The sequence below is a fragment of the Cyanistes caeruleus genome, chromosome 13 (assembly GCF_971803275.1).
Source record: "Cyanistes caeruleus chromosome 13, bCyaCae1.hap1.1, whole genome shotgun sequence".
NCBI lineage: Eukaryota > Metazoa > Chordata > Aves > Passeriformes > Paridae > Cyanistes > Cyanistes caeruleus.
In genome coordinates, this window is record NC_141713.1 from 10,545,262 (window position 1) to 10,570,137 (window position 24,876).

At 39.2% G+C, this 24,876-nt stretch overlaps 1 protein-coding gene across 5 annotated transcripts in view; it reads left to right on the top strand.

Moving 5' to 3' along the window:
* Positions 1 to 24,876, top strand: part of FBN1 (fibrillin 1) — a 145,924-nt gene that overhangs the window by 9,392 nt on the left and 111,656 nt on the right. For 2 of the 5 annotated variants that reach the window (XM_086848332.1, XM_086848333.1), the window contains exons 3-6: positions 5,250 to 5,332; positions 6,254 to 6,352; positions 13,183 to 13,278; positions 14,796 to 14,891. In XM_086848332.1, coding sequence (XP_086704458.1) covers positions 5,250 to 5,332; positions 6,254 to 6,352; positions 13,183 to 13,278; positions 14,796 to 14,891 — 374 coding nt within the window. Of the gene's footprint in view, positions 1 to 5,249; positions 5,333 to 6,253; positions 6,353 to 9,345; positions 10,465 to 12,292; positions 12,326 to 12,353; positions 12,637 to 13,182; positions 13,279 to 14,795; positions 14,892 to 24,876 lie in introns of those variants that run through there. The other 3 variants (XM_023933994.2, XM_086848334.1, XM_023933995.2) reach the window with 3 other exon arrangements.

Here is a 24,876-nt window from a genome sequence, read left to right on the forward strand (position 1 = left end):
AATAGAAGCTGAATATTTTGTTTGTTCCAGAATCTAGCATAGTTTCATAGGTTTTCCTTTTATATAATTGAAATAAATAGCTTCAGGAGTTGTCCTAATGATCTTCACTGCACAGTGATAAAAACATCCTATTTCTACAATATTTAGCTAAACAACAGAAAAGAAATGCCTGTTTAAACTTTTTGGGGTACCTGGAAACGAGCCTTATGAATGCTAAATGCAGACCAGTGTCTGTGTTTTTGGTTCTGTCCAATGCACAGTTAAGATTTTCAGTTTGTGGGTGTACCCACTGAAAGTGGTGAGTTCAAAGCACAACCAGGCTTCTTCCTTGGGGCTTGAGCACTGTGGTGTGTCAGGGTTGCTGCCTGTCATGTGCTGTAGCTGCTACTGCTGCATCCTGCTAGGAACCAGATCTTCCCTTCCCAGTTCTGCTTTGCTTGATGCTCCTTGGAGGAGGGGATAGGTGCCAGCACAGCTAAAGGAGGTGCTTTAGATACCGACCTCTAATTTATGCATACTTGGCTTCTGTCATTTAAGTGAGAAGGGATCTTGGAAGGCCATGTGGTCCAACCCCCCCACTCAGAGCAGGGTGAACTTAAATCAGGTTACTCATGGCCGTGTCCACTAAAGTTTGGCTATATCTGGCAATGGAAGTTCTTAATTCTGTGGGAAAGCTGAGTAAAACTCCAGTGGAGTCAGCAGAGCTGCACTTAGTCTGTGCATTTAGTATTTATTCTGAGACAGTGAGAAGTTTAGTTGGGTACATAAAGCTGGTTTACAGCAAAAAGTATAGATCTGATTTTGTGTCTCTTGAAGCCTAGTAGTAAAAGCCATTAATCATCACATTCTGGAGCCTTAAGCACGTATTTTAAGAGCAGCCTCCCATTGTTTCAGGTGTAGTTTGTCATTCTTTTTAACTCAGTGGAAGCACGGAACCATCACTCCAGTTTTATGTGGAAATGATCAGTAAATAGTTATGGGTACAGTTTTAGCAGCTACCAGAGTTACCCACATAAGAAGAAAAACAGGCAGAGCTTTCTCTAAAAAGAATCATTGGCTGATGATATTGCTTTAAATTGTATTTTTCTGCCAGAAAACTGGGTCATATGCTTCCCACTGCAGCCAAATAGTTAATAGAAGTTGTTCCTGAAATGTTCTCTTTTAAGAAGGAATACCCGTGTGTTTTCCTAGGGAGAGGAAAAACGAGTTGAGGGAGCAATGAGAAACCCTTCCCAGTATCCCTACATCCCAGCTCTCTCACTGGTAGTCAGCTGTTTCTCTTGCTCTCTCAGCTGCTCTCTGCCCACTCTGTCTGGTCTCTGTTTAATTTATTTCAGACCCGTGCTTTGGGTTTGATTCAGCACAGATTACGCCAGCGTTGGCCGGTGCATGGCAGTGCTGCTGACAAAATTTCTGCCTGAAGCCTCGCTCAAAGCAGTGCCAGAAACTCTTCCTCCCATGGGAGTCGCAGATGGGCAATGCTCTCTTCCGGACAGGGCTGAATTTTCCTCGAGGGGTCACAGTCAGGGCAGAGTGGGGATGTAGAGACCTGGCCCTCCCCGCTGGCAGGCTGCAGCACGGGGCTCCGACCGCGCCTCTGCCGGGACCCCGCGGGTCCCAGTGCCGGAGGCGTCCCTGCCATTCCCGGCTGGGTGCTCGCTGCTGCCGGCTTCACACAGGGCTTTTGAAAGTCTCCCTCACTTCTCTGACTGTCACTTACCCTCTCTGCCTGGTTACAGCTGATAAGAAGACTCTGCCAAGCTTAGCGTGATTTACTTATTATTATTTTACCTCTGTGTGCTGGCTCTGCTAATCCACCCGCAGTGCCTGGGTAAGAGGTACAGGTCGGAGGAGCCGGGCCGACACGCATCCCTGCGGAGCCAAGGGCTCTGGAAGCACGGGAGGGACAGATCCAGTCTGTCCTTTCCGTGGGTGACATCAGTATTGCCCGGTGGAGAAAGGAGACCTTTCATTTGAGAGGCTGTGCTGATCACCGCGCTGACCGGGCAGGACCACGCGTGTCCATCCCAAGGAGCCGATGCTGCAGCTCTGCCCGGCTCATTCCCCACACGCTGGGAAGGCACCGACACGGCTGCACTTCGTAACGGGGTGCAGAGCTGTTTCTCAAGAAAAATATCTTCTACTTTGGTGCTTGCAGGTGCTGTCAATATCTATGCAAACCTATCACTCTCAAGTGTTAATTACCAGAATTTCCAGATGAACCTTTTTCTCTCTGCTGTTCAAAGATTTTTCTAGTTGATGACTCATGTCTGAAGTCTTTTGATAATTCAACTCACTTTGCTACTGACTTGCTATTTGCGTATCATTAATCAAAGATGCAATATCTTATTTACTTTGGACATCTTTGATGAAACTCTGGGCATCAGCCATCCTGTCTCCCAGCACCATATCATTACAGAAATCCTTTTATACTTTACAAGTGCATTAAGTGACTCTAAAATAAAATGAAAGACTTCCTTGGTTTTGTTTTTTTGGGTTTTTTTTTTTTTGGGTTTTTTTTTTTTTTTATATTGTAATGGTAACAGCTTTGTTCTGAGCTATTCTCTATTCCTTCTCTAGGCTTTGGAGTGTAAGGAAGGTGCTGCAGGTGGTTTCAGGGTGTATATGTGATATGTTTTTGCTTATTTTATCATTACAAATCAGATTTTATAACTCAATTCTGTTTCTAGTGCTGTTCAAGAAAACAGTTTTATAAGAATATAAACCTCTTTTTTAGTACTCATAGCTTATAAAGCAGCAGGAAAATATGCTCTATTTAACACAAAGTGGGTAACTGTTTAAAGTAAGTGCCATGATAGAGCCTTTACAATTTGATTGATAGTTTCCATGATTTTACATGAGGTAAATTATTATTGCCTTGAACACTTTATTTATTTATGGGGATTTATTGCTATAGTGTCTGATCACCTCATAAATACCAATGAATTTAACCTTCAAAATTAATTATTTTCAAAGTAATTTTACAAATATGCATGATTTAAGAATACTCCCTCTGTCTCAAAGAAACAGCATTCAGACCTTTATATAGTTTTTTTATAAGCTAGACAGCAGCCTTCTGACGAAAAAGTGTTCCACTGGAAAATGCACTTGTCAGGCTCAAACTGTTCCATAGAAGTAGAGTCTGATGATGACTTTTTTTTTTTCTTTTTTTTTTTCCCAAAGCTAAGCACGCCGCACCAGAGTTGGAGCCTCCTGGGTGTATGGCTTAGCCTACCTTGTGGACAGTTTCAAGGCTCTCAGGGTCTCTGACTTCATGGTTGCTGGCACATCTAGGTTTTCTGGAGTCCCATTTTGGAAAACGATTTTTAAAACCAGGTTTTTCTGTGACACAGAAATCTCCTCCTGACTCTTAACGTGGACCAGATGGTCCCCAAAGCCACATACTTGCTGAGACTGAAATTTGACAGAGTACATAAACATCACTTTATGATCAGCCTTCTATGGATCCTCACCAACTGGAATTGGAAATGGGTGGTTTATGCCCATAGGTTGTAACAGGTAGCAACAAACCCATTCTGGCTTAAGTTCATTATTTCTTCTAACTGGAGAAGGTGAAAAGCAATCTTACTTGTCTGCTTGCCAGTCTTACTTGGCAGATGATTGTGGAGCAACATTTGGCATTGATGAACAGGGAACTCTAGGAAAGTTACATGGTTATAGCCCTGCAGGAAAGTAGCTGACATTACTAAAACTGAATACATTGGAATTAAATGAATAAAGCTTTGGGTCGTAACACCAGTTGCAGGAAGGGAAAAGGACCCTGCAACAAGTCCAATTGTGTTGCTCACATTCACCTGAATTACTACTTTGTAATTATCCAGAACAAGTGGAACATAATGGTAGTGCTTGCTTTGACTTAAATAGTTTCTGGCCATGTCTGGAAAGAGTAGGTGCCACTGAAATTGGTGTAATCAGAGTACTTGAAATTGCATGAGTAATGCATATTGCTAAATCAGTACAGTATATAACTCTGGTTAGTTAAAAAACGTGCATAAAGAAATGTTTGTATATCTTGAGATTGCTTGCCTTAAGTTGCCTCACTATATGAAGTAACTGTTGTTTACTTAGACATTTACTTAGCAATACTAGCAATGAAGAACTTTGTTAAAGACCAAGGATGAAATAGTAATAGAGAACCCTTCCTAAAACAGTAAACATTTAAATTTGTCTCTAATGTGTATACAGTATTTTAATATAGCAGTTCCTAGGAAGTTTCTAGCTGGTTCTAGCTGCATTAATCTACTGAGTAATTTCTCACAATATCAATAAAGGTTGTAAAATTTTCCTCTGCTAGAATTATTAAGCGTAACACTAAAGAAGGCGCATGTTCCCATTTTTGAAGGTGTTCTTACTAGCTTTATTTTCATGGATAGATTAATTAAATAAATAGTACAATATAGCTTAAAAAAATCTATTATGTATGAGGGAAATAGAATAATTTAAACTTTTCTATTTTTTGTCAATAAAATCATGATTGGAATAGTGTCAATGTCAGCTTTCATTGTAGACTCTAGTAATAAAGTTATTTGACAGGGCAAATGTGGATGAGAGGAATGGGTTAGAAAGAAAAATTCCTGTGGATGCATCATTTAAGGAGGGCAGTAGGCCCCTCATTTCATAGGACCCTTTCACTACATACACCCACATCCTTGATTATTTTTGGTAGTAAGTAACTTTCCTAATGAAGAATTAACATATCTTGACTCATTTATTTGGCTAATGTCCTTGTTGGCATGTTCCACTCACACATACACAGTTTTGTTCATGGATAAAACAGGGAACAGTAATAGTGCTTTAGAATAAAGAAGAGAAAGCAACAGGAAGATTAAAAATTACCACTCAAAGAGCAGTAGATTTAATTTGTGCTTATTAATGATGCTGGAATGGGATCCCTCATTTTTTATTCAAGTGTGAGTTTTGCTCAAAAAACCTGGATGGTTACTTCTTCAGATATGGAGCGTTATGAGACAAGGTTTCCCCATTCTATTCCTGTTGTTCAGATGTTACTGATTTGATTTTGTGCTTGTAATGTAATCTTTCATTTATAAAAATGTATGTTACCTAAAAACCCCAACAACTACAGGATAAAAACATATAACACTTCTAATTTTAATTATTGACATATATATTACAGTGATTTACCTTTTCCATTTTATGCCTCTACTTTTAAAACACATTTCTGAGCAAAAATAAGAATTCATCCTTATTCTTTTTTATTTTTTTTCCAGACCAAATGTGTGTGGATCACGTTACAATGCCTACTGCTGCCCTGGATGGAAAACGTTACCTGGTGGAAACCAATGCATAGTCCGTAAGTTAATCTAGTTATGTGTTATGACTGATGTTTATCTTTGTCTTTCTATGTCTCAGGGTGGTTTTAATTGTATATTAGAACTGAAATGTGTTTCTGTATGTTCTCAATAGCAGCTGTAAATGATTGCTATTTAAAATATAAGCTAATATACAAAGTTTCATGGGCTACAACACAGTGATGTGATACCAGTATTTAACAAAAGATTAATCTCATCCACATGTTCTGTTTAAGTCTGTGGTAAAGGGTTCCAAGGGGTGTGTGAACTCTCAGGAATGAGTGGAATATGTTAATCTATTTAAGTTAATGGAAGGAGGCAACAGCATCAGGCCAGCAAGTGCATTTTCTCCACTTCTTTGGACTATATCTCTGAAATATATATGTAGGGATATAAATATATGCATACATCATAATGCTATATGTGTATTCACGTGTAGTAGAACAGTGTACCAGGAATAACTCCTAAAGGCACTTTGCCCAAGGTTGATAAGACTCCCTCCAGAGATCCTGCAGCAGCATGCTGTCAGGTGGGAATTACTGCTCTTGTCTTCGAGTGGTGCAGAAATAAAGGAAGCATTATGTTGGCATCAGTGTCATTATGTTGGCATCAGTGCCATCCTCCCTCCGAGGAAGTCTGGTAAAATGGACAAGAGTTTCACTTTTCCTAGGAAATCTCCCCATAGCTAGTGTGGCCTGTGGCATGTTCCCAGAAGCTTTTCATAGCAGATGGTGAAGATCTAGGTTGTAGCTGCTCCCCATAAAGAGGCAGATGAACGGGAGGAACTGTTTTGGGATCTGTTGTATGTGATTTAATGAGTTTGTGGGTATTTATGTTATAGTACTGAATTTTCTATCAGGTGTTTTTTTATGCATTTGAGGTTTTTGAGACATATTTTAAAGGCTTTTATGTTTTCTTAATAGCAATCTGCAGACATTCCTGTGGGGATGGATTTTGCTCTAGACCAAACATGTGCACATGCCCAAATGGTCAGATAGCCCCCTCCTGTGGTTCAAAATCAAGTAAGTATTTCTTCTGTGTCTCTGATATTGCTCTTTTGAGTCTGTGAAGCTACTAAGGTATGTAAAATAGTTCAGTGGTCAGTATTTAAGACAAACAACCTCTGAGTCACCAGACGTACTTTTACCACAGGAAGGGAAGTGTAGCTTTCTGTGATGAAACTCAAGAATGACTCAGAGACTGGCTATTGGAGACACTTTTTATTTGCCAAATCAAACCCAAATCAATCTTATTGGAAGCTATTTACATTTGCCATTTCATAACACTGATTCCAGTCTTCTTTGTTTTCTGTAAAGTACCTTCTCTCTATTGAGTGGTAGACATGAGCGTGTATACAACAGAAGTTGTAATGATGGAGAGACAACTCTTGACAATTGGCTGAACTTGACATGCTTTGCAATTTTCTCCAGATTTCGAGGGTTATAAACTAGACACTGTGTATGCTGAATGTTAATGCCTAGGCTTACAAGCTTTAGAGCATTTCCTTGCCAGGCTCAGCACATATCTTCTGAATCTAATACTGCTGACTTTCTTCAGGTGACACTTTGCTAGGTACTAGAGGTACAGAGTTGCTCAAGATTTTTAAGTGGAACAGCTTTTCATCAGAAAAACAAAGATGCTTTGAAAATGAAACTTTTCAGAGAGGTGACTTTTCCTAGAAATGTTTGTATTTCAAGTTTTCAAGGAAATTTCCCCAGAGCCAGGGAAAAACAAGTAAAATTAAATTCATTCAATGAACAGAGAACTCAATGGCTAAACATGAGATGAGTGTTTGATACAGAGTAGGATTCATATCTGAGATGCCAAGTGAAAAGTACTCTGTATTCTCATTTGAAAGTGGTTCTTGTCTCTTAGAATGTAGAAGATTTCAGTTTTTTATAACATGTGAAGTTTTCTGGAAAGAATTTTGGGGAGACTGGTTGCCACAATGTCTGTAACTATCTGAGCAACATATTAACAGAAGTCAGTGGGGATGCACTCAGATGAGGTCTGTAATATTATGCAAAGCGGTCATCCTTTTAGTTCTGAGTATCTTTTGAGACTCAGTGTGAGGTCTGCTTTGCTTCTGTATTTTTTACTTGGTCATTTTTTTTTGCTTTCCGGGTTGATAAGAGTTCTCCCACATAACTGACCATTTCAATTTGTGGTTTTAGCATCCTTTTTATGCAATAGCAGTGGAAAAAAATTAACAACTGCAGAATGTAATGGAATGGCATGTACTAAAATGGTAAATATTGTTCTTTGTAGTTCAACCCTCTCATGCTCCTGTGATGTATGTTAAGGAGAGGACAGCATGAGGAAGATGTGGAGCTATGAAGTTCCCAGAGAGAACTGAAGGGAAGGAAGGGTGCAAAATGGTGTACAAATGTGTGTGGTAGTGTGTTCCTGCCTGGGTTTGCAGCTATTGTTTTTCCAGGTGCTTATGCCTTAGTCCTGTAAGCCAGTAAAGGAGGGTATGACCTTCTCCCAGGTACCCTTCCGGGCACAGAAGGAGAGATCTGTCCCTGTATCTCTTACATGTTTTGGCACCTTTGGCAGGAACAAGTAGGCCTGACCTCATTTTTTTCTTTGGCCCCACAGAAGTCTTTTATGAGCCAACACTCAAAAGAAAAATTGGGTGAAGTTTTCTGTTCTTATGGTTCTTTCCCTGAAACAGTCTGCCATTGATCTCCATAGTTTTAGCCTTCATTGGAATAGCACAGATAAATGGGTGCTGGACTTTACTACAGTGTTTAATCAAGCAGCTTCTAAAGCATCTATGATGTAGCTAATTTGGTTGTTGAACATTACTTCTCCTAAGTATGAACTTTCTACTAATCATAAACTTTAATCAGTGCTGACATTATTTTCCTTAAATTGCTGCATAGGTTTGTCTGTTTTTAAGTGTTGATTTTCTGTATACAGTATTAAGTATTAACACTTTTCAAATAGACTTGGCAGTTGGCTTAAAATATATATGGTTTATTTCTTGTTCAATTTTTTCAGTAATGTAAGACACATTTTGTGTATGTGGTTACATCCCCTTTATTTATTAAAACATACCAATTCTAAAAGCAAAAGTATCTAGTAAGTTGTTGAGAGGAGAGACTCCTCTACTTTTGTGTCCTCTTGTGTAATATTTTTTATGATTTAGCACATCATTAATACTTACAGAACATATTTTATGTAAATCATTTGTGCTGTTGGCACTGTAGACAAAACCCATGAATATGTATTTACACAATAGACCACAATGACTTAGATCTGCAGTTAGAAAATTGCAAACAAAGTAAACATAAAAAATACTGTTAGACATCAAATGGTTGCTGTCAACTACCTTTGGTAACAGTTAATATTTTGGCAGAACATGCATTCATTAAATCTTATTTTAATTGTATGTTTTAAAAAATAAGAAAAAATCTAATTAAAATAATTAAAAATCAAATGTAAATAATATATGTTTGTCACATGCAAAATAAAAATAGCAAATATGAATGAAAATGCCATGCTTTGTCAGAATTAAGTATATAGCTTCTGATACATGAGATATGTCAGAGATGTCCTTGGGATATTTTAAGCTATACGTGTCTTTAGCACTTAAAGAATCAGTAGTGGGCATGGATTTTTTAGCAAGTACATCCAGAGACAGAAATTGAATTGACAGTGACTCTTATACTCTGGTTGTCTGTTGAAATAAAATATTTAATGCAAATTGGAAAGCGTGTGGATTTGAGAGCAAAACAAAGCCTCCAAGTCTGATTCTTATGCAGGTCAGTTGCTGGGACTTTTCTGGTTAAGAGTCAGCTTTAGGAATCTGATTTGTGGTTGAAAAGACCAACTGGTGGTTTTCTCAGCAGGGTTTTTAGTGACATCAGTAAACTTGCTGGCTGAATAGTGGTTATTTCAGTGTAATTAGTGAATTTTTGGGTGTGCTTACAGCAGGCTTGGAGATAAGATAGCCAAGTGTGGATGCCTCCGTGCTGCTCTGATGTGTGGGTGCTCTGACGCTGCAGGTGCACCTGTGTGGAGATGTGCAGCACTCTGTGCTGTGGAGATGTCCTGTGCTCCGTGCCCTGCCAGCTCTGTGGTGGCAGTGGCTTCACTGCTGCTCCCACAGCACTCAGGCTGTGGCTGCTGTGTCCACTCCTGTTGGTGCCACAGCCTGGCCCTTCTTTGTGCTCCATGCTCTCTGATCCTGCTACGTGTTAGAGCTGCTGCTCAGCCCCTGTGGGAGCCGGGGGCAAACAAGGAGGAGGGTGTCAGGCTGCCCCCGGCGTTATGGGCCAGGTCTGTCTCTGAGCTGAGCCCCTGCTTTTGCTTCTGTAGTCAGAATGGTTTTGGCTGGCTGAAACAGGGAAGGCATTTGCTGATGGGGCTATTCCTGAAGGAAGGGAGCTGTGACAGAAGCAGCTGTGGTGGGTGCTCGGGGTGACAGCTGTGGAGACAAGTTCAGAATATCAGACAATATTCAGAGCAGGGCCTGCTCTGCTCACCTGCCAGCAGCACCAGAGGCAAAGCCAAGGACCAAACTCTTCCTCAGAAATTTCTCACCCAAAGTATTCCTCAGACACTGCCTGTGCTGTGGGGCTGAGCCTGGACCTCGGCTCTGTGCCCTGGGACCCCACTCCTCGGGTGCTATGGGAGGTGTCCCCTCAATGGCAGTAAAACTTTGCCCTTGCCTTGTATTCTGCTGCTGTCAGAGGTGGCGTAACATCTTGAATTTCGAATATTGCCAGAGTTCTTGAGGGTACGGCGGATTTTGCCTATGCCTCTTGCAGGGCTGTGGGGCAGCAGGCTCGTGTCCCGCCTTGGTGCTAGCTGCCATCTCTCTCCTGAGTCAGTCACTTGACACAGAAAGCACGCTGAGCATCTGGGATGCGATGAGGCCGTCATTCCTTGTTTACAGCTCCTGGCAGGCAAATCCCTGCGTCATGCACGGCCGGGGCTGGGAGCGTTTCCTCGGCAGGGGCACAGAGGCCAGAGCCGCCTCTCCTGCGGTGCCCGCTGGCTGCCCTGCCCTCAGGCTGAGGTGCTGGGCCCTCGGCCGTGCTGCGTTTCCCACCTGAGGACTGCAGGCCCGCACACCTCGCGTTTCTTAGGTGCAGATCGCACGTGTGCTGCCTTCGTCTGCTTGGTGAGCTCATGCACGTTTTGTGAGTGGTTGTGGTAGTGCTCTGGGTGTGATTAAGTCTTTACTTACAGTTTTGCTGGGTATTTATTTAAAAAGTCAGGCACTGTTATGCTTAAGAGGGCAGCACTCTGATAAAAAACACAGCTATCGCCCACACGCGAAGCCTGTGTGGATATGGATAGTCTTGCTGGCTCTTTTTCAGATTTATAAAGTTGTGTTCCTGCAGTTATTCCTGTTTTGACTTCAGACATTTCCAGTGCAGACTGTTTACAAATTGGATGTGAAAAAGAACTATAATTGATTAAAAGCAACCATTTATTAATGTTAACTTTTCCCATTCATGCCAAGATAAGGAAAAGCTATATACGTTGATTTACCAGCCTTATGGTAATTCCTGTGCTCTTTCTTTGAATCTCTGTCAGTGTGATATCTTGGAAGGGGTTGTTTCATTTACTGGAATATCTCCACTGACATTAATGGAATTGTTGGTATAACTGAGAAAAGAGAATCTGGACTTGCAATAATATACTAGTTTTCAAAAATGCATTTTGAAAATCATCTTCTGAGCACCAGACAGCCTTTGAATGTGTTTTTGTAAACTTCTGGAAGGATAATATTACAGAATAGTCTGTGTAATTTTGGAAGTAGTCTTGTCAACATTCCCACAAAAGAGGGCAGAAAATAAGTAATTAGTTTACTGACTGTATGTCAGTGATCCTCTTCCCTGTTAATAGGTGAGGAAGCTCACTGATCTAAATGTCTCCTTTTAGTAAGGATGACTCGGTGTCCCAGCAGTCTCCCATAATAATTTTAGTTTTAAAAGGAGGAAGAGGTACTTTACCTTGGAAAAGTTCTTTTATGAAGCAGTAAGACAAGTTATGGAAACTTTGTGTGTGTATCCCAAAATGAGGAAATACACTTTATTTATACATGAACAGATAATATGAAAATCATCATTTAAGCTACTGTTAACCTTTTTATCTCAAATGTAGTTCAAACTGCTTAAATGGCTTTGGTCTTCATGTGGGAATGGAAATTAGCTCTTGGCATAGTGTGCTCTAATTGAAATCAGTTTGTGGTTTTTAAGTTCCTTCCCTGCTTGACAGATGATATCATTTCCTATGCTTTTTGTAATTCCCTGTTTTTCTAAGATTGTATAAAGCTGAGTTGAACTACACATTTTAAAGTAACTAAACACCTTTTTCTGACCTACTTAGGACATTGTCCAAAAATCTTCACCAGATATTCACTTGGTATTTGCAGACAATTTTACTTTTTCTTGAGGAATGTTAGTACATTTTTGTTTCTTGAAGTACTGAAGTACATTCAAAGCAGAGCAAATATGTATAATAACTATTAGACACATAAAAAATGTAATACACTGTTTTTGCTTTTAAAATTGGAGAACTAAGGTTACTAGTATTTTAAATGCTAGATTGCTTTAAATTCTCCAGTTGTATGCTTTAGTTCTGTTTTGTGGATTCACATTGTTATAGAAGGCAGGACAGTTAAAATTATTACTTATACTTGAAAATAAAAAAAAAAAATTCTATTCACATACTTCTGAACTGTCAAAAGCCAAATGGTGCCTAAGGGTTTTGTATGAGATATAAAACTCAGTGTTTGGTATGGCACCTGTTAGCTGCAGGCTGACAAGACATGGCAATTTCCATTTTTCCCTCCTCAGCATTTCAGACAGCACGGTGTAGGTATCCAGTGCTCCATCACAATTTACTGAAATACTGATCAGACTGTAATCCTATCTGGGGAGGAGCCTTTCATGTGGTTCCTGTTAAGAGGAAAACCATTTCCCAGCTGCTTACTGGCAGGTCTCAGTTCACAGCTGTGTTGGATAGCAGGACCTGTAAGGACTTCGCTTTGTTGGGAGACCTGCCCACTTTTCTATGTCTGATGAAGAGCCTGACATACTTGTAGTTGCTCCCAACATCTATTTAAGAAATATATTTGCCCTTATTACCAGAAAAATGCATCAGAGACATTAAGTTTTACTGGCATGGGGCTTAAGCTGCCTGTTAACCATTATAAGTGGTGGGGCTGCAGCTGAGGAGAGAGTGCTGTTGCTCCCCTGCCTCTGCCCTTGGGACAGGAAGGTTTTTGGCTCTGGTACAGTGCTGTTTGTGAGCTCTGCAGCTCCCAAGCACAGCAGCTCTACTGGTGGGTTGAGCCCACAGTTGGCATACAGAAAGAAATTACTCTTTTATTTCTCCTTTTTATGCAAGAAGTCCTGCTTGGCCAGGTCAGCTTCTGGTGTTCCATGTGTTGGCAGAACAGGGCTGTCTTTAGGAGCTTCCTTATATTCTTACCTTTAATACTTCCCTCCCCCACTTCCCAGATGATAAGACTCCCTTTCTAATGGTGCTGTCTGACAGAAGTTTAGTACTTCCTTTATTGAAGGCTTTTTCTTATAATTGCAAACTAGGAAAGAAATGTTGAGGGTTTATGCTCATACAAAATGCCTATGACTTCATTTGAATGAGAGAGTGCATCAAATTCTTGCACCATGTCCTGTGTTCCTTAGGAACTGTAAATCTACATTGTGTTCTGTAGTGCCATGTTAAGTATCTGTCCTAAAATGTGCATTCTTCTAATACTTTCTGGTTCACACAATCAATCCCTAAAAAAAGGCAAAGTCCTTTAAAAAACAGTAAAATGTTTCTGACTGGTTTGATTTAACTGAGGAAAATCTTTTTTCCTTTCAAGTCCAACACTGTAACATCCGGTGCATGAATGGAGGTAGCTGCAGTGATGACCATTGCCTCTGTCAGAAGGGATATACAGGAACACACTGTGGACAGCGTAAGTACACTTCTAGGAATGTAGATATTGTTAAGTGATTCTGTGATGTGGGGATTGGACACTCTTTTGCTCTAAATTTCAGCCTCTGTTTGATCAGGTATAGTGAAATTTTACAGAAAAACACATGACTTTGTAATGAATGCTGAGTGAATTCTTACTGATGGAAACTATCAAAATAAAAATCATGTGACTTCATAATAATTGGATATAACTTGATCCTGTAGTTCCCACACTGGCATAATTCCCATTGACCTCCATGACTTCTCACCCACTAGAGCAGTGGGTCATACATCTAAATTTTACATGGGATTCAATTTTCATTTTATAGACAAAATTAGGATTTTTAATACAAAGTCTTGTTTTCATTTCAGTGTTTGCATCAGACGTAGCTAGTATGCTTTACAAATTTTTATGTTGTCTTATTAGAGTTGATCGACAGATATTTTTATTTCCTCAGTCAGTCCTTAGACAAAAGCATTCCTGGATCTGCTGCTTGAAATCTTTCCCAAACTGACTCTGGTGCTCTCTTGTTCTTCTTGGCTGGAATGCTGTGAAGTAACTCAAATAAGGATGTAGACACTGCTTTTAACCAGGGCTGTTCACGTTGCTATCTAGTGAAATATTGGTCTGACACAGAAAATGTGTTTAGCTCATTTAATGAAAACCTTTTGTGGTCTGTCAAAATCAATGGCATGCTTTACATGAACTTCAGTGGGACCAAGAATTTACCCTAATAATCTGGAGGAGGATCACGTGGTGAAAGGATTAAGAATTGTATTTCTGCCTTCCCTGTGAAATATCAAGTGGATAAAAGAGGATAAATGGAAATCTTCTTTCTACTGAAGTGAATGTGAAACAGAACAAAGAATAACATTACTCAATGAACATCAAATTGTATTTGAAATCTCCTTTCTCATGTGCATGTTGTATTTTCTGATTATTTCTGAGAGGAATTGCTTTTGGAGTTTATTATTAAAAAATTGAGTTCTGAAGCTAGTGACAACATGAAGAGGAAGAGTAACTTGGATTAACATGGAATAGATATTTATTAAAATTTGCTATCCTCATTAATAGCATTATTTATTTAACACCAGCAAACAGCCTTTTAATACTGGATTATTACAGGAGGAACAAATACATTTGAGGATTTAGAGATGAAAAATGCCTCTCAATCTTCTATCTGCAATTTCTATCAGTGTTTATTTGTTGCAAGTTTGAAAGAGGTATTATTTTGAAGTTAATATGGGATTATCCAGCTATCCCAAAGAGAAAGGCTCTGAGAGGTCAGAAAAGCTGTGGTTGTTCCTGTATTTGTGTTATGCTCCCTTGAAAAGATGAGCTCATGGTACTAATGAGGCCAGGAAGTAGTAAAAGGTCATAAGATTCCAGGAAAAGAAAGAATCTAGGTTTGGTATCCTGTTATGTTTACCATTTTTACCAGTTTACCTAAGTACATACCTTTATGTCTTTCTGTAAACAGCTCAGTAAAGATTACTCTTGCCTTCCCTTTGATACAGCTGTCTGTGAAAATGGATGTCTAAATGGAGGGAGATGTGTAGCTCCAAACCGATGTGCTTGCACGTATGGCTTTACTGGACCCCAGTGTGAGAGAGGTATGTGCCCTAAATTAGTGGGAATAATTATGTTCCAACACCTCTAATAGTAGGGCTGTTGGGCCATTACCTATTGTGTTCTATAGCTGAATTGGTTGTGTTTGTTTTTGTTGGTCTCAAGACAGAAAATAAATTTTACGTAGCATTTCTGGAAGTATGTGAACTTCATAAGGATAGAGGCCAGGATGAAACACAGACGGAGCTGTTTACTTTTTTTGTGATGAAAACACTCCAGTGGAAGAGGTGGCAAATGAAAGTTTTTTTGTGCTTTTGCTCAAACTTCAGTTACTAAGTCAGCAGAAAAGGTGTTTGAATTTGATATATGTGATAAGTAGCATCCTGCCTCTGTCTTTGTTTTCTTTTGCAGAGTTTATTCAATTCTCTTTTCCATTTTGCACAGATTTATTGTTTTCAATTCTAGCTTTTTAGTTGCATATCCATAGTGATAATCTTCAAATAAAAACAATGATGCCAACTGCCTTATATGGTATGTGGATTTTTTTCAGGGCTATTAAACCAATTTAATGTTTCATTTGTGAGCACTATAGTGGACAATATTTAGGTACAATCCTGTTGAGTTTTATAAAAATGCAAACAAAATATTTTCATTTATTGGAACAATTGATCTCTGTATTTGGAAATTCATATAGTCTATTCATAGAATAGGTTGTGTAACTTATCTATGGACTTGTGACAGAAGAGATGTTAATAGTCAGATTTTGGGCTTCCATGTAGAGGATGTGCTTAGCACATGAAATTTCTGTCAACGAGTGTGTCAGTGCTGCACCTGGAAGAGTAATAATTGGCTTTTTCATGTGGTCAGCATAGGTGGGTGATACAGAACAACAAGAGGGTCCCCCCTCTGAGGGGACCAACATTTTTTATTTTCTGAGCTTAAACTGGTGGTAGGATGAATCAGTTATTTCCTGCACTCCCTACAGTAGATAAAATTTGCTGTGTTGGCACTGTGTAAAGTCTTGCCAGTTGTCCATTCAGATGTTATAAAAGTAGCTCAAACCAATAGTGAGTTTTTTCCAAGGGTTGAAAAGTAGCTCAGCTCTGAATCATGGGATCTCACTGCTGGAGAGGAGTAAGAGGAATGGGCAATTAGGTTAAAGTTCCTAAGTCTGAAGAGAATAAATGCTTATAGGTGAGAATGCACAGAATATTACTGCAAAGTCTTGGAATTTCAAGCAATTACTGCTTGTTCTTCATGGGTGAAGTTTCTGAGCCTTTAGTCTGGTGAGGAGGTGTAAAGCATAAGTTCAGAAGATTGTTCAGTGCTACTTCTGTGCTGCCTGATCTGAGATCAGTTTGACTCCACATCAACAGGGCAAGTTTCTAGCCTGAATCCTGATAACAGCTTCAGTCCTGTCCCTCAGGGCTCCTTCCTGGTGGTGGGCAGAGTGAAAAATTGGTGGCACAGAGCCATTTGAGCCAAGTCAAGCTGTCCTGAAATTACATTCTATTGAGCACATTTGAGGTGGAAATCTGAAACTTACATGCCTTGTGCATTGGCAGTTTTTTACATAAAACATGTGATTGATTAAAACAATAAAAATTATCAGTAAAAGAGAAAATAGACATTAGTATGCCTGGTTAATGCTCATTTGCTGTGTTGAGGCCAAATTATTGTCATATCTTCCCAGAAAACCTCTGAAATTTGGCTGCTTTCACAGACTTCCTGCAGCCTCTCTACCTAGCTGAGCTAATATGTTCCCCTCCTCTAAAAAGGGTGTGGTGGTTTTTGGTCTCAGAACCACATTATGCCATGAGAAAAACTTTTTCTGAAGATAACTTTTCAAGTATAAACTAATCTTGGTCTTAGAATAAGTTGCCTTGTTCAGCACATGCACCTGTGTGGTCACTGGGGAGTTGTCTGGCTGCATATGATTTTACACAGCTGTCAGCTAAGTAAGAGGTCCATATTTTGAATCTAGCTTTGGAAAGTTCTGTGGATTTGACACTCCCTGGTGGGCTTCTGATGTACATGTGAATGGATGTTAGCCAGTAAATTGACAAGATTCGTGCCTTGTAGAGTAAAATCGTGTGTTTATTAGAAAGAAAAGAAAGAGGGGAGGAAACAAAACAACAAAACCAAAGCATCTCTGTGCATGGAGGTGGGGTAAAGGAAAATACTCAAGAGAAATATTGTCTTAAACTATACCATTTCTGGCAGAAGCAGGAGCAGCAGACTGTTTTGAAAACACCATTTCTGGATACAAATGTAATGTGAAGTGATACAGTTTTGTGGCATACACATTCTCCATCTGTTTGGCTGTGGTTTGACTTCTAGGTTATGCCATCCCACAAACTAACAGTTATGGAAGTAATTTACTGCTGTGTATCACCCAGTGCTTTTCTCTACAAGCATCAACTAACAGTAACAGTCAAAGAGTGTTTGTGGCACATATGTCACACACCAAAGAATATTCCAGCCTTTGCTGCATATGTCATAACTTAGAACTGACTTGAATAAAACAATATCGAGGCAACCAAACATGTGGGGTTATTCTAATAATCCAATAGGGAAAACACTTAAAATGTTGCAGGTGGTTGGAACAAAATTAGATCCAGTTTCTTAGATGCAGAGACAAGTTATGTAGTTCTGTAGTTCTGTGCCTACTGTTTTAAGTAGTTTTTCCATATATTACCTCAGTAAATGTCAACCATGTGATTGTTAATGAAGATCTGCAAGACTTCTGTGTAGGTCAAGGGCTTTATCTGGTGAAAGACTCATTGCTTTCACAGTGCAGCAAACTCCATCAAATCTGTGGCATGAGTGTTTCTATGTATTTATTCAGTCATTCTTTGAGAGGGTAGCAGCTGGCCCTGGACATTTTCAGCACACAAATCACTTTCTTGTATGTCTTAGAAGTGTTAATCTTAGTGTAAAGCACTATAAACACAAACACAAGTAACTTTGAGATTCACTTTTATCAGTGGAATTCCTTTTTATGTTCTGGGAGTGTACACTATGTCACTGGTGAGACAGGCTTCACCAGAGCTGGATTGATAACTTTATCATGCTGCAAGTGGTGCACAGGTATCATTAACTCCTGAGCTGTTGTGTGTGGTGTTTGGCTCCTTTCCAGAGTGGGAGAAGCTGCCTGGACACACTGTCAAGTATATGCAGCTGTGTCATAAAACAACAGACCTGGCTTTTCTTTGGAATAGTGTTCAAAAAGGTTGACATGACATAAACTCAACAGTAAAAGTGGAGCGGAGCCGGGAATGCTTCCCACAGCCATCTAAGACACATTTAAAATATACAACCCAGGAAGGAAAATATTTCACAGATACTGTCTCAGTTGAAAATTGAACTTTATGGACTCTTTTGGGGAAGGTACTGAGTGCTCTGGCAGTGGTCAGTGATGGGCTTTGATATGCCTTTAAATTCAAACCCATGATGTCAGTATGCTTAGAATTATGCAAGTGCTTAAGGGCCTTGCTGGATTTTGGCCCAAGCTTTCAGAGTTAGTTAAGATCTGAGAGATGCACTCAGCTTTTAGTTTATCAATAGTCAAATTATTAATGAAATCACAGGTAGCAAAAAGTGAGGATGTGGGCAAAGCAAAATTTTTCCCACTGTTTAAAAACTGGATGCCATCTTTAAGCTGTTTTACTGTTAATGCTGAATAACTTGAGTGAGTTGCAGATTCTGCAGTTTTAGTGTTGCTGAAGAGACCGAGAGCAGAAACTTAGCTTATGTTCCCCTGAGGATGATTCAGAGCATCAACAGCTCTTTCTATTGTCTGTAGAAGAGCCCAAGGGATTTAGCTAGCTGTGGGAGATGCCCACGTTTGGGTCATATGAAAACGTCCCTGTATCCTGCACTTTATGAAAGTCCAGAGGAAAAATCAATGTTAGGAGCTCAGGAAGATCAAAGAACCCTATCAGATTTGGTAGAGCTGTCTACAAATTTGTGCACAAAGGCTTTCTTGACTCTTTGAAACTGTTTCTCTTTAGACATTTGAGTGATAATACTTCAAGAGGGTGAGTTCTACATAAATGAAGGTTGTACATTGTTGTTATCCTTGTATTGCAGAAATGTAATGAAATGTGCTTTTCTTTTTCTCTCTGGTTTCATTTGGAGGAACACAGTGGAAGCTTAGAATGTGTTACAGCCCTGTTTGTTTATTTGAATGCTTGTGACAACATCAGGGGCTCAATCCTGCTGCATTCTGGAGTTTTGCCACTCGCTTCACATAGGAGCAGAATTGGGCCTGGTGCAGTTCAAATATTAAGAACGTACCACGTGTGTTTTGTTTTTTTATGGACTCAGAATATGAGCAAACGATTGCTTTTTCTTCAAACAGAGTCGTTTCTGTACTGCTCTCTTCATGGCAGGAATTTTTGCATAATTTTTAATTATATTTGGCCATTATTAAAAGTTCCCAGAATTAATGCCATATGTAAAAATATCTTTCCCAGAGCCTCCCTATGAAAGTGCAGCCGCTGAAAGTGGTCAAGAGTAATGTAGGGCTCTGTATATTTTTTTTTCTTTCTAAATACTACAACGGGTAGAATGTTTTTACAAAGAGGACACTGCACCCCTTAGTGTGCCCCGTCTCTGGTATTTAGTCTAAATGGAAAGTAAATAACAAAGTGTAGATAGCAGTAAAAGTATGTTCCCAAAGCCTTATGTTGCATTTAAAGTAGTATTGCAGCATATGGTAGCTGGCAAACATTTGAATAAACTTGATTTCTGTTGCTTTCGTCCAAGAAACACATCTGTTGACATAGACATGTAGTTTCTGCAGCCCTGTAACATGTACAATGTTATAGCAGCAAACTGAAGGATGGCTAAACTTGAAGGCCAATAAGGACTTTTGCACACATTGTTCCCCCTGAAAAGTTATGAAAAATGTCTTCAGACTGAAGATCAATATATTTAGGCACAGAGTGATGTTTTACTGACTTTAAATTAATTTCAGTATATGCTGTCACCCTTGATGTCTTTCAGTTTTCGAATCAAAATTCCTTTGGATTATCTTTTCTATAAAAGAGATTGAGATAACTGGATGAATTTTTTAATTTTTAAAATTGAAGCTGCAGTTTTATGGTGAAGAAGTCAGCGTCTACAGAATGATTGTGTGTGATATAGGTGGTTTTTAATGCTTAACAATATATCAATAACAATATATCAATAGATCTCTGCATCAGAACTCAGCTCAGTCTGTTTGATTGATTTGATTTGATGCCAAAAAGCATTTTTAGGATCTTGTGTATAGGAAGACTTTTATCCATTTTTCTGGTCTTTGCATGTACACACCATAACCAGTCCTGTGTTACTTGCTTTATGCTTCGTGTGTCTTAAAATATCACATAGCAAATTTTAAAATGTTTCTTCAGATATATGCTTATAAGCTTAATCAAGATCTATAAATGATTAAGTACATATGGCTTAGGTCTCTCGTGAGATGTGAGGGCTCCAACTTTTGTACATGAAGCTGAACATTTACATTTTGTTCCAAATTGAGTTTTGCTTTCAGTCAAACAAATCTAAAGTTTTCATTCAGCTATTTGGCAGACCTTTTTATATTTCCATGCCTTCTTGATTGGCTGCTAAGGACACTGACCTTGCAGTGTGCAGTAAAGGATTGTTTGGACTTTGCTTTGTTTTGATTTCAGTTGTAGCAGTGGAAATGCATACAAATTTAATCACAAATTGTGGAGTCTATATTTGGTATAAATTATCGTAAAAACATTTGAATGAAATAGCTGCATTGTTCTAACCTGTAAGATTTGGTTCTTGTATGTAGGATATCAAAAAGACTCACAGGAGAGTCACTAGATCATTCTTCTGGTACTGCAAACAGTTTTGTTGTTGAACCTGACTCCTACCTCCAGCTTTGCTGGCAGCCTCTGGCTCCTGTTTGATGTGCAAGAAATTGGGTTCAGCTCTCACTGTAGCTGGGCTGGACCTTGTAGTGGCTTTGCCCGCGTGTGGTTCTTGCCATCTGCCTTGTAGTGTCTTGAGAAATGAAGAGTGGAGGCCTGTGGAGGAGAGGCTTTGTGGAAGTGACCTACACGGAGAGATGCCTGTGTTTGATTACGGGATGTTACATGCAGCTTATACAGATACAACTTCTCCACAATGCAGACAATTGAAACCTGTAACTTCCCTGAATAGCCTGCATTGCCAGATCTGTGCTTTGGAGTGTTCCAAGTAGAATTGGAAGGAATCCCTCTCATGTTGTATCACAAGTCATTTTTTTGTGTGTGTGTGCTGAAAGATTAAATCAGCTTTTAATAATATTGGTTGTCATTGCAGCATGGTGTTACATCTGAGGCCTTCAGAATATGTGTCTTAGGATTGGTCTTCCCCTCTTAGTACCATTGTACCAGGCCCATTTTTCTAATTTCAGCCAAAACTTGTAAAAAATAAAATAGCTGCACACAACTGATTTCTAATGGGACTTTCCAAAGAAAAGGTGCCTTTGAAATGGTGATTCCCAGAGTTGAACATAATATAGGAAATGAATAAATGCAGCTGAAAGCTTAGCTAACAATGCACATTTAGCTGTTCATGGAGAAAATTACTCCTTCTTCTCTGGGCTACAACATATTTTGATATAAGAAAGCACCGCTACCTGAAATCCTCTCATTAGTTCAGTGAAAACAAATGTTTTCCTTGTGAATCACCCATTCATAGCTTTTTTTTCATTGGGCTGGTAAGCTGAGAATTTTTTCAGAGTTGCTACAGAAACAAGTATCAGTGTGTATGCATGATGCCGGGGTTGAGTTTGTGACTTACTTTTTTTTTCTTTGTTTTTACAAGTGATCTAAAACTTTATTGATAGTCAGTACTAACAAAGAAAAGAAACCTCTTTTAAGAAGTAGATCTAACCTAATGAAAGGATAAACTGATGAAGGCATTTCCAAGTAAAACAATTCTTTTATGTAGGTCAGCTGCAAAATGCTAATGAAAATGCATCTTAAACAGAGGTGCTCAAAATGGTCAGTGTAACTGTTTTGACACATGTAAGTTTTCTTGCTGCATATTTGTAACAGAGCTGTTGAAATCTCTGTGAAAATAAAACTTTTCTAAAGTAAACAGTTAGATTAGAAAGAAATCTAACCTGTATCAGCATGAAAGCTGCAAAAAAAATTGTGGGAAACAACTACCTAAGAGCAGCTGTAAGGACAGGCACATTCTCACTTCCAGTTGCCCTTGAGAGATTCATGAATAATGACTGAGTAGTTTTTGTATTTTTTTTTTGGTAGTTTGTACAGTTTGGCACTTTAGAGAAATGCTGTAGGAAAAGAAAAGAGGCCTAAATAAGGTCTGAAAAGGAAGGAGCCCTGAGAGAAATATCACTCTCCAAATTCTGCTATGCTGTAAAACAGAGCCTGGCTTTGCACTCTTTATCCAGAAGAAACTTCTTTTGGAAAAAGGTGGAATTTTGCTACATAAAGAAATCAAGATTCAGTCTTTCCCTTCCATGGAGGAAGGCGTGCAAAGGCTAGGGATAAGTAATTTTTAAAAAGCATGAAATTTATTAAAAATGCATGTGTGTTTACACACATATACACGTGGGTTTATTTTTTAAGAGATGTGAACCCTTTTAAGGACCTGAGTTTTGACTGTGATCTTACACATTTACTTTGTATCTGTTGCAGGCCTTACCTGAGCTAAGCTAGCACAGGTAGGTTCATGGAATCAGACTGTTGTGCCATAACCTTCCTTTCTACATTGGTGGTGTAATTCAGATTATAGGTCTCCCATTCTGAGAGAGTGGTCTCTGCAATGTTTTACTTGTCCCTGAATGTTTAATTTAGTGTGTGATTCAATTTATAAAAAGCATTTAACTCAAGTAAGCCTGACTTACCAAGTGATCTTGGTCAAGTTTTATAATGATCCTGTCCTCAATGTTTATGTTTATTGCAAAGTTTACCCAGTGATTGCCAGGTGTTCAGTACTGTCCCCATTTGCTCTTTACTCCTTGTAATGAATGGTCCTCTGTGACCCTCTAGGGCTATTTCTTCTGACACAGAGGTGCTGACAGTCATAGGGAAGCAGGAGCTGAGGAGAAACCTGTATGCACACAGTTGTTGACTCCTTGAGGATGCTTTCATCCTGCACCACTGCACACAGCATGGGACAAAGCCAGAGGTGTCCTTGCTGGCATTGCAGCAGTGGTCATAAGTTCAGTGGTATTTTACTAGACTTAAAATTTTCCTTATTTCTTTATATACAGGGACTTCATAATGCCCTCTGGTCTCAGGATCAAACCCTTAGTTTTTTGCACTAAGTCCTTTTAGCTCGGTCCCATTACTTAAAATTGCTCCATTGAATCTATTGATAGCTGAATTTTCAACAAGGTTTGGAAAATCAGTTTATCTCCAGCAAAACCAGACAGCTCACCAAAATGTATATCTGCTGGTTAGTGGGGTAACTCACACCTATCAAAAATGCATTTAAATTCTTTTAAACATGGAAATGTGGGAATTACAGGATGAGAGGGTAACTCCTGACTCTATTTCAGCTTACAGAATTGGTAGAAGGAATCTCTTAAGATCACTTAGTCCAGCTCTGCTACTCAAGCAGGGTCAATTGGAGCAGATTGCCCAGGACTGTGTCCAGTCACTCTCTGGAAAATGTGCTAAAATATGTGTTAGTCTGTGATTTGTAACACCTCCAGCTGTACTATTCAGATCTATTAGCTATTTAATGAAGATCCAGTGCTAACATTGTCAAAGTGTTCATAATTCCAGATCTGCATTCTTTTCTTATTCATGTGTTCTGTTATCCAAAGAGTGTTTGTCCTGTGGCAGTGATTGATTGAGTGCTGTGAAATGAAAGCACATGTTATACTGATGATTTCTAATGTACTTGCCTAATAAAATTTTAAAAATGGAACAGTTAGTTAAAAAATAAAGAATAAGCTGACAAAATTAAAGTTGCTCTTGGGGTGTGAAATAAGGAATGGTTTTAAATTTGAGTAATACTAATAACTACAGACATACTGTCAGGGGAGTTTTCCTGTTTGCACTTCACACTAATTGTAGTTACCTGCTTGTCATTTAATACAAAAAGATGGGGAGACCTATTAGATACTTGACAATTTCGCCTGATTTAGGAAGCAGCTGGGTCTCTTAGTGATGGGAGATTTTAGGACCTCAACAGCTCCTGTTTGCTTATGTTTCTGAGAACTACAGCAAGAAAAAGGTGGTAAACATATGCTGTGCACTTTCTTCAAAGTGCAATTAAGGTGGCTCTTAAAGTGAGACACACCTTGAACTGTTTCCTCAAGGGCCATTGGACTGGTGTCTTGGCTGGATTGTCCAGATGTCTTAGCTCAGTTGAGCAGTACAGTGACAAAACACTACTTGGACTTGAGATGTTTATAAGAAGTAATAGTAAAACCAGCAAGCAGTGAAGCATAATTGTCCTGCTGGGATATGATGAAAGCCTTTGTGAGAATCTCTATGTCCTGGTGGGACAGTATGGGTGGTAACTTGGAGAGATGTGTAAAATGCAAGTATGGCAGCTTTACAGTTGGATTAATACAGGCTTCAGAAGAAACCACGGTGTCAAAAATTACTTCCAAGCCACAGGTTTCAAAGGCCAAAAGATCTGCAGTGAAAAAAGAGGTGAGTGATCCACCTCTGTGAAAGGAAATTTGACGTTAAGTTACTTCAGTTCCAATAACCTTTAGGATAAGTTATAGCTTAATGATGCAGATATTATGTCTGGAATTGAATTATACCACATGGTGTGAACTAATTCCAGCTACTTGATTATTGAGTTGAGAAGTTAGAGTAGTAAGAGGGTGATTTGTGAATGTTTTGAGGAATGAAGTAAGGAGAGGGTAATGCTTTAATACACTGAAATTTGGTAGTTGTAGGGGCTCATAAAGCAAAAGCAAGATAAACAGATGAGAACGGAAGATAGGCAATAAGATCATGACGGAGAGGATCTAGCCAGACAGTTTTCACGTATCTTGGGAAAAGAGCATTGGTGGCAGGTTGAGACATT